We start from the raw sequence: 10,796 nt of genomic DNA on the forward strand, positions 1-10,796 counted from the left end.
CCTACACTCCTATTCGCCCGCCCAGTCCAAGGGACTGGAGGTAGTGATATGAACATAGTAACTCATCACCATCTACCTGTTTTTTTTATAATAAATGCTCTGAAAAGTGGGTGGGACAAATGATATGATATCCCCTCCACTTTTGAAAGTGGGGGGGACATGTCCCCCCCCCGTCCCCACCTGTTGACGCCCATGATTCTTAGTATTCTTAAGGATACTATAATGCGTCTTTCCCGGTCCAAAGAGTGCTTGACCAAATAAAATGACCACTAAATTAACAATTTTTTAAATGAATGTAACGGGAACTGAAATAAAAACATTTGGGGCCTAATCAAAACCAGCAAGCCTTGGACAACCCAACCAATGGGTCATAGGAACTCTATAGACATTGTAGAAGGGTACCATAATGCGTCATGCCCGGTCCAAAGAGTGCTTGACCAATTTAAATGACCACTAAATCATTACTTCTCTAATGAGTGTAACGGGACCACGAAAAAGCTTTGGGCCCTTATCCATGCAGCAGGCCTTGGATAACCAAACCGATGGTTAACATGAATGCATTGTAGAAGAGTACCATCATGCGGCTTGCCCGGTCCAAAGAGTGCTTGAACAATTTAAATGACCACTAAATCCAGTGGCGTAGGAAGGAACTTTTGAGTGGGGGGCTGAAGACTGATGGCCGGCCTTGGGAGGGGTCTAAGGGGAAGGGGTGTCCCCCTCCCCTTTGGAAATGTCTGCATTTCCAGGTGGGCTCAGATGCAATTTGGTGCAATATAGCACACTTCAACACCCACCCCATTTTGTAAACTTAATTTTGTATTTTCACCTGGCCTTGGATGCAATTTGGTGCTCCATATGAGATTTTTTTTCTCATTTGGAAATGAAAAGGGGGTTTTCTGACTTGCGAAGCGGGGGGTGGAATGATACTTCCGCCCTCCCCGTTTTTCACTTGGGGGGGGCGGCGCCCCCAGCCCCCGGTTCCTACGCCCTTGACTAAATCATTACTTCTTTAATGAGTGTAACTGGACCACGAAAAAGCTTTGGACCCTAATCTATGCAGCAATCCTTGGATCACCAAACCGATGGTTAACATAATCTCTAAGGACATTGTAGAAGAGTACCATAATGCGCCGTGCCCGGTCCAAAGAGAGCTTGACCAATTTAAATGACCACTAAATCATTACTTCTCTAATGAGTGTAACGGGACCACGAAAAAGCTTTGGGCCCTTATCCATGCAGCAGGCCTTGGATCACCAAACCGATGGTTGACATATATGCTAAAGACATATAGAAGAGTACCATCATGCGGCTTGCCCGGTCCAAAGAGTGCTTGAACAATTTAAATGACCACTAAATCCAGTGGCGTAGGAAGGTACTTTTGAGTGGGGGCTGAAGACTGATGGCCGGCCTTGGGGAGGGATCTAAGGGGAAGGGGTGTCCCCCTCCCCTTTGGAAATGTCTGCATTTCCAGGTGGGCTCAGATGCAATTTGGTGCAATATAGCACACTTCAACACCCACCCCATTTTGTAAACTTAATTTTGTATTTTCACCTGGCCTTGGATGCAAGTTGGTGCTCCATATAAGATTTTTTTTCTCATTTGGAAATGAAAAAGGGGTTTTCTGACTTGCAAAGCGGGGGGCGGAATGATACTTCCGCCCTCCACGTTTTTCACTTGGGGGGGGGGGCGGCGCCCCCAGCCCCCGGTTCCTACGCCCTTGACTAAATCATTACTCCTTTAATGAGTGTAACTGGACCACGAAAAAGCTTTGGGCCCTAATCCATGCTGCACGCCTTGGATCACCAAACCGATGGTTAACCTGAACTCTAAGGACATTGTAGAAGAGTACCATAATGCGTCTTGCCCGGTCCAAAGAGTGCTTGACCAATTTAAATGACCACTAAATTATTACTTCTTCAATGATTGCAACCGGAACACGAAAAAGCTTTGGACCCTAATCCATGCAGCAATCCTTGGATCACCAAACCGATGGTTAACATAAACTCTAAGGACATTGTAGAAGAGTACCATAATGCGCCGTACCCGGTCCAAAGAGAGCTTGACCAATTTAAATGATCATTAAATCATTACTTCTTTAATGAGTGTAACGGGACCACGAAAAAGCTTTGGGCCTTAGTCAAGACCAGCAGCACGCATTGGACCACCTAACCAATGGGTCATAGGAAGTCCAAGGCCATTGTAGAAGGGTACCATAATGCGTCTTGCCCGATCCAAAGAGTGCTTGACTAATTAAACTGACCACTAAATTATCAATTCGTTAATGAATGTAAATGGACCTGCAAAAATCTTTAGGCCCCAGTCAAGACCAGCAGCACGCCTTGGACCAACCAACCAATGGGTCATATGAATTCTAAAGACATTGTAGAATGGTACCATAATGCGTCTTGCCCGGTCCAAAGAGTGCTTAACCAATTAACACCGACCACTAAATCATCACTTCATAAATGTAACGGGACCTAACAAAAAAAAACCCCAAAAAACCCCCGTAAGGCCATATATTAAAACCAGCACGCCTCGGACCACCCAACCAATAGGTCATATGAATTCTAAGGACATAATTGAAGAGTCCCATAGTCAGTCTTATACGGTCCAAAGAGTATTTGACCACTACAAATGACTGATGCACAATCATTATCCAGCAGATTTATCAAAACGAGAGCCTAAGTGATATTGTTCAATGCTTGGACGTTATTGCATGTGCCATTAATGCATGGTAGGCCTAGGGGATGGTTTATTAATTTGATTGTTTGTCCGGCTGTAAGCTTCAGATTAGCTTTTATGACAGTGCCTGCTACATGCCTGCTACAAAGTTGCTACAGCCCAGGAAAGATGCTGTCGCTTTATGCAATTGTGTTCAAATAACTGCCACATTGCAAATTTCCCCTTTGATTAGGCTAAAATTTCGTAAGTGATTTACGCAAGTTAAGTGTTAAATAGGCTGACATATCAATGAATTCGGAAGTCATTTAGAGGTAACTTTCTAAAATTGTAAAAACATTCCTACAGAATTTGGCCATATATAGACATGCGGCCATTAATTGGAATGCACTTAAAACGAGTTATGTTTTTTTTCATTCCTTGAGGGTCCAAAGTGCAATTTGAAATGCTACCGGTTGACACTAAACGTACAATACATAACATACGAGATGGACATTAATTTAAGAAGTGATGATGTAGTGGTCAATTTAATTGGTCAAGCACTCCTTGGACTGGGTTCGACGCATTATGGTATTCTTCTACATTATCCTTAAAGTTCATGTTAACCAGGGGCGTATCCAGGATTTTCTAACCCGGGGGGCGCGAATTACTATCTAAGCGGAAATGGCACTACCCAGGACCATTTGTTGGCGTGAAACTTTCAAGCAAATTTTGGCAGAAAATGTCTCCCAGATCGCTGGAAATGACACTTCCCAGGCCTTGTAAGTTGCATCTAAGCATTTTCTGTTTTGAAATTACTAGCGATATCATTAAAAAATATGCTGAAATGGGGGGGGGGGGGGGGTGGGCGGTCGCCCTCTTCCCAAAATGCGTCATGCCTTCCCCGACGACACGGTCGAGTTTGAGACCAGCCACAGTTGGTTTCATAGCACAATTCTACAATTGATTAAGCCGTATATAAACACACACGTACGCGTTATGATAGACCATATATATAGTATATATATAGATCATGAGTGAGAGAGGAAATGGAAACGTCCAAAAATGGAGTTGTCGATGTATACAGGGGTAGGGTGAGTCACACGCCCCTTACGAAATCATTGAACCGTCACTGGCTAGCCTGTGTATATAATAGGGATCAGCGCTGTAATGATGTCACTGTTCCTCTTTCTCTTCCTGGTGTCTTGGCGTTTTACTTTTATGGCCTTTTCTCCTTTTCTCTTTTTCTCCTTCTTCTTTTCCCTTCCTTCCTTCCTTCCTTCCTCTCCTCCTCCTCCTCCTCCTCCTCCTCCTCCTCCTCCTCCTCCTCCTCCTCCTCCTCCTCCTCCTCCTCCTCTTTTTTTTCCTTTTTGCTTTTCTTTTTTTCTCTTCTCTTTTTCTTACCCGGGGGGCGCGCGCCTCCAACGCCCCCCCTGGGTACGCCCCTGATGATCACACAGTCACAGTCCCGATTCAAGGGGACTGGGGTTGAGAGCGGATCAATCGCTCTGTAGTTTGGTTTTAGTGCCCAAGTTCTTTCCTGGGTGACTTTTCTTAAAAAGTATATCAGGCCTACACACCCACACATCGGCCACACAATGCCAGTAAACACAAAATCAAAACACCAGTATTGTATAGGGCTAAGCATGCGACAACAAAGTGACGTTTTGATCTCCACCAAAGAACAAGCAGATTGATACTCTACTAATCTTAATAAAATAAAACTGTTAGCAAACTACTTTCCACTAGAGAGCTTTCCCTTAATCCTCTCTTTGTCCCTCTTCTGGTTATATCCTACCACTCCTCTTCCCCTGTTGGTTTCTTTCTGTTCTCCATCCCTTGTCTACTAATCCCCTTACATCTATCTCTAATTTGTGTTCACCATGCTCAATTAACCTGTCTGTATTCTGTGCGTGTTTTTGTCCCTTCTGTTACTGTTACTTGTCATTTTGCCAATGAAGAAGATCCTGCTAGGATCGAAACATCAGGCCAACTTACTCTACTAATCTTATCATTTTGAGCAGGTAATTGCGCGACTATGACCTTTGATCGACGAAACCGATGAAAACATGTCCTGGGAAATCAGGGGATCAAGGCCATAGGTGTAAATAACGTAAAGCACACAGTCTGAACACTGACAATTGCAGAATACATAGAAGCAGGTTGCATGTTTTTAGAGACAATCTTTCGATCACTGTTAGGTACAACAGGATAAGGTAAGTGGCCTCTGTTCATCATGCTTTTCACTATATCTGTATAGTATCGTAGTATAGCATAGGCATCATTGGCTTAACTTATAGCCTACTAGCATTACTTTCCTTCCTGTAGAGAGTATAGGCAGTATAGGAAATCGCTGTTGGGATTATCTCGTTTTACACTTGTTGTATTATCCTACTCAGTATTGTTGTTGATGGTGTGTTTGCACTGTAAAAGACTCTTGCCTCCTGACGTCAGTACAATTTGCACGCAACCCGATGCAGTCCCATAAGTTGGCACACTTCTATTAGAGTCTATATCGATCCGCCGGAAAAAGTGCCAGGAAAAGTGCCAAAAAGCAGCAGGAGAACATCTTTTTTGATATGCTATCAATCATGATTTTTTTTTTGGGGGGGGGGGGGGGGGCTTGCATTTTGAAGAGCAAAAATTGGATAAATTGAGGCAACTTAGTCCCAAGTTTCCAGAAGCGAAATGCTGGTCTATCACTGATCTTTCCATTTGTATATCTGCAGCATGTGGAAGGAGTAAAGAGGGGTGTCCCACTCCCTTTGTGGTTTTGTTATTCTAATGATGCCTTCGTGCTTAATGGTGGCATTGATTTAGGAATGTGACCCAACAATTGGTCTAAATTGTTCTGTTTATATCATGCGTTTACTGAATTTGACTGGAAGAAATTTTTATTTTTGACATATTCTCCACGGCGAAAATATGTTAGCTGGTCATTTTAAGAAAATTACATAAAAAGATGGTGCCATTCCTTGTGCCATACAGTAGATCAGTCCCTTACCGTTTAAATTTTTTAAAAGGATTTTACTATTAAAATAAAACATAATAGCATGTGATAATTATAACTTGTGAATTCCGTTTCAAAACAGATTTAAAGGGTAAAACCAGGCACATGTTCCATAATATATATTTTAAAGACAATGAAACACATCAACCTCAGGTCCTACTCCCATTTCATACCTTGTTCCATTAGTAGAGAGGAGTGATTTCGGTAGCAAATTTACATATTTATAACTTGGATTACGAGTCAATGCATGGATGTGTAATGTTGGTGATGACGTGTTTGTCTTTATTGTTTTCCGCAGATATTGTTCGCGAACAGACCGAGTAAGAGATATATCGAGCAGAATGGTGAGAAAACTTATTTTGGTGAAAATTTGACCTGGCTATGATCTGCGTAATATGCCAGCTAAATATATTTTATTATTATTATGTAAGATGACAAGATTTTTGCCACCAGTAACGTAATCACTTAACCAATGTTGTTTTGCAATAACGTGTTGTGAACTGGGCGGTATACTATGAATATATATGAATTTTGAAATAAATGGAAAAAACAGAGAAAAATTTGTTATCACATCCTAAATGCAAAGTTGCCGCAATGTAATACAAGAACTCAACCAGACTCAGAGACAAATGGAAATGACTTAATAATGCCTTACAAAGGATTGCATGGTTCGCAACAGTAACTAGGCCTGGACAACTTGTGTTGGAGCATGCGCTTTTCTCTTTTTTTTTTCATTTTGGTCAGTAGGTATAATTCTAGCAGAAAAGATTGACAAATTTATGCAGCTTCCAACGGAGAATCAGCCAGGTGTAGACTGCTTGGTCATATGGGTCATAGCAAATTGGAGATGAACCCCTCCACTTAAAAGGCAAAACCCCGAAAAAATCCCACTTTTATTGTAAATATGAACGACTTAACCGTCTAGATATACTGTGCGTAGTATTAACGTTAGCGTTAACGTCACGCTGTGTTGCATACTAATAATAAGTAATTATCGAAAAAGAGGACCTCTTAAAAATTCACACCATATGTTATATATTTATATACATTATAACCTTTTAATTGTATACTGAATATTACTTTGCAGGCTGTTGCAGCACACAGTCAATATAATTGCCTAATCTATAATGTGAATGAAGGCGTTGCCACGGTAACGTTGAACCGTCACCGTAAGAAGAATGCTCTTAACAAAGAGGTGAGTTTATATCACATGGAGAGTTTATGCGTGGCATCCGTCACACAGAACATCTTCGATAGTGGTTCAGATTTGTAGGGAAAATAAGCCAAAATACATGTACAGTGCTTATGCAATGCTCATGTGACTCCCCTTTCCACCAATAAGATTGGAACTGTTTCCTCACATTTGCGAGTTATCAATACCTATAGTAGTCCAGTCCTATCAATGGCTACTGTTTTGTTTAATATGTGGTTTCCCCCCTTATGACAAACTCAATAAGATCTCTGTTGAATTACAGAGCTAGCTTCTTATCTATACTATCATTACTGTTGTGGAAGCTGAGGTTCCATGTTTCCGCTACCTCACATTGCTTCCTGAATTTTACCGTAAGATCTATCTCGGTCTATGATACTTCTGATCCAAACTTTTGATAATGTCCGTATTTTCGTTTACTTCATACATTTTGTTTGTTCACGTTTTGCAGATGTGGACAGAGCTGATACTCGCACTTCGGTCTGCCTCGAGAGATGACCGAGTAGTGGTGTGTGTCTTAACTGGTCAGTTGATTTTTTTTTCATTTCTTTTCAAGTATTTTAATAAAACTTTGAGTATAAGGAATTTGGTTAAGAAAAGCAGTTATGTAACAAGTAGAAGTATACCTGAAATTGAAAATGTGTGTAGTGAATAAGGTTTAACTCAAGTGAGTGCTTATAAATACTTTAGAATGTTGTGTGAGGTTAAAAAGGGGACGTGGCCTATTCCGCTCACACCGCCTCTCCTCCACGATCTCTGGAGTAGTCTCAATCTTCTCCATGCATGGAAAATTCCCCGACTGACAACTGAAGGGGTGGGGGGGGGGGGGCTTTTCTCCTCTCTCTTTCCCGCAAGCCAGTTTTTGCAAAATCATATTTTTTGTATGTATACACTGGAGTACTCAGATTCGACCAACTACTTTGCACGAGATATTACTTTACAAACGCAATGTGCGGCTTCTTCTTTCATGATTTTTCTTGGAAACAATCTATATTATAAACTTTCCTTACAAGGAAGTGGTGACTACTTCTCCAGTGGTAATGACCTGAACAATTTTATTGAAGCAAGCAAGAGAGGGTCAGATGCTGCAAATTACATGACGTTTGAAAATGTACCTCTTGTAAAGTAAGTATAGATGTTATTATAGATGTTGAGAAGTTAAGAATTTTACTTTAAAACACCATATAAAACTATAATCCTTGAAATGAGTGAAAGATTTCTTTTTATCGTACAGGCCTATTTAAGTACATTTTTAAATTTTTAAAATTGCTCGTAGATTATTAATTAATAAATAATGAATAGTATTATTAAGTTTATCATAATTTGCGGTTATAGTCCTGAACGGAGGAACTGACTTCTGACGATAAAAAAGCATACTGGCATAGGGAGTCAGGAGGGGGGGGGGAGGGGGAGGGAGGTACGTGAATGACTGCTTTTATGAGTTCTATGACTTTTTGGTTGGGTCGGTCTTATTTTGTAGTGGTGATGCTTTCAAACCTAAATGTTATAGTTTTCTGTACTGCAGAGAGTCAAGAAGTTCTGTAGATGTTCCGTGCGGTTATTTGGATTATGTGGTTACAATAATTCCCTAGTGAGAAATGATTCCAAACCATGTTTTTTGTCTTTTTGTTCAGATTGCTGGTGGATATTCTAATTGATTTCCCAAAGCAGTTGATAGCAGCAGTTAATGGACCTGCTATAGGGATAGCCGTCACATCGTTGGGATTAATGGACGTCGTGTATGCATCAGACACAGTAAGTACGAAAATATACACCGTTTATTATTTTGGTCAAGGCCCTTAAAAATATTTCCAATAGACATGCAGCGCATCAGCATTACAGTTGATCAGATTTTATGTTTGTTGAGGATTGTATTGATACGTACGTTAGGTTTAAAAGATTTTAATTGATTGTAAACAGCCTTTTATTCTTCATTTAGACCATCATCACTTAAACAAATCGTATTTTGGTGATTTTCTTTAAGGGAGGGGAGGATGTAAGCTGGAGTGATAACTTTTGTACACAGTGTTATCAAAGAAGCACAATGACCCTCAGTGTGACTTCTGTCTGCATTGAGGACATGTTACTGACCTCTATTTGCCGCTCATGTAAAAGATGTACACGATATGTTAATGATCTTCCATCACAGGCGACCTTCCTCACACCGTTCACATCTCTTGGCCAATGTGCGGAAGCGTGTTCCTCTTACACCTTTCCTAAAATAATGGGACCATCGAAGGTAAGAGGCTTTAATTTTTAATAAAACAAAAAGGTAGCAAGATACTTTTGAGAGGGAGTACACAACAGTAACCACGTATGACTATATCTCCTTGTACTTATGGTGTGTAATGTAGTAGTTATGTATGTGTATTGAGCATGGATGGCTAGGCTACTACTCTATGTGGTAGGGTAAGGATAGGCCGGAATGACAATTCTGAAGTATGCGTTAACTCGGATGACCTTTATGGAAGTAACTTTATTCCCACCTTCGGCTGTTCGCGGTGGGCCCACATTTCTGATTTCGTTTAATGACATCCAATTGGTGCTATACCTATAGGCATACGAGGTCCTTTTCTTTGGGAGAAAGCTATCAGCTCAAGACGCCAAAGACTGCAATTTAATTAGTGAAGTCTTTCCAGAGGATTCATTTCAACGAGAAGTTCAGACGAGGGCGTTAAAGTTTGCAGCATTACCTAGAAAGGTATACAATGACACATATAAGTAATTTAAATATGCAGTTGTAAAAATGGGGTTAAAGGTATCAGACATTTTCGGAATTTGATCCACGTGCATGACGTAAATAAGAATAACAAGAATAACAACACAGTCTATTATTCTCAATTTTTTGAAATAGTCGAAATAGAGGGGTTAAGGCATTCGATTTGTTACCTTCTGATTCTGTTTAATGTATACTTCCCCGAATTCTGAGTTAGAAAACTTTCCTTATCGAATCTGCTACAGGATATGACAAGCCTTGGGGAATTCCCCAAATATCTTTTACCCGCTTTCTTGGTTACAAAAAGGCGTGTAATCCACCTCTTTATGTCATCTTTTTTTCAAAGGTGGTTGGTGTTCTCATAAATGTTTCTTTGGCTTACAGGGAGGAGGGGTTTGAAGCATATGTAGTGGTGTATTATTGTGTTACCATCAGAAGTAGTTAATGGTGCATAAGCGATAGAATAATAATTACTAATAGTTTAAAATTTCATCAAATGCCTTCAAACTGTATATTTTTAAGGTTTATTTTCTTCATTTTCCAGACATTACAAGCCGCGAAGAAGCTTTGTCGAGATGGAGAACGGGATCATCTTCGAGGTGCTCTTAAGAGAGAGTCAGATGTCCTGGCAGTGTTAACTTCATCTGATGAATGCAGAGACGCTATTAAGAATTTCTTCGTTCGAAAATCAAAAATGTGAACAATGAAACTACTTGTAAAATAGGCAATAATATTTATAATTAATTGATGAAAGGAAGAAATGACGAAAGAAATAACATTTTGAAAATACCGTTATGAATTCAGAAAAGTCACTAATAGTTTTGTATACTACTATACTCATAAAACAATGATCGAATTATGGAACTTTTTGCAGCTGAAGGTTTGCTAGCTTACGAGTAGAAACATGGATATACAACACCTGGCATGTGACGTCAATGCAACTGGAAAATAAGAAGAGGGGAAAGGTGGGGGGGGGGGGGCGATAACAGGTAAAAAGAAAGGAAACAGAAGGTTTCACCAAAACCGGAATAGCCCCATAAAGTAATACACTACAGCATTCTGTGATAGGGATAAACGTTTTCAAGAATATTCCAGGGATTTTTAACAATTTACTGTTACTTTTCTACCTCAATATACAAATGGTGGGGATCATATCCAGATTAGCATACTTTTGAATTTGATTTTTTTTAGATATTATCTAT

At 40.2% G+C, this 10,796-nt stretch overlaps 1 protein-coding gene across 2 annotated transcripts; it reads left to right on the forward strand.

Moving 5' to 3' along the window:
* Positions 1-4,762: 4,762 nt before the first annotated feature.
* Positions 4,763-10,297, forward strand: LOC139965220 (enoyl-CoA delta isomerase 2-like). Of its 2 annotated transcripts, XM_071967384.1 has the most exons (9): positions 4,765-4,874; positions 5,967-6,012; positions 6,756-6,863; positions 7,330-7,402; positions 7,892-8,003; positions 8,513-8,633; positions 9,028-9,117; positions 9,436-9,579; positions 10,139-10,297. In XM_071967384.1, the coding sequence occupies exons 2-9, from the start codon at positions 6,010-6,012 to the stop codon at positions 10,292-10,294; spliced, it is 807 nt and encodes a 268-aa protein (XP_071823485.1). In that variant the 5' UTR covers positions 4,765-4,874; positions 5,967-6,009; the 3' UTR covers positions 10,295-10,297. The 2 variants fall into 2 exon arrangements, with proteins under 2 accessions (XP_071823486.1, XP_071823485.1); XM_071967385.1 differs by lacking the exon at positions 9,436-9,579 and having other exon boundaries at positions 4,763-4,874.
* The last annotated feature ends 499 nt before the right edge of the window (positions 10,298-10,796 follow it).

The sequence above is a fragment of the Apostichopus japonicus genome, chromosome 3 (genome assembly GCF_037975245.1).
Source record: "Apostichopus japonicus isolate 1M-3 chromosome 3, ASM3797524v1, whole genome shotgun sequence".
Lineage (NCBI taxonomy): Eukaryota > Metazoa > Echinodermata > Holothuroidea > Aspidochirotida > Stichopodidae > Apostichopus > Apostichopus japonicus.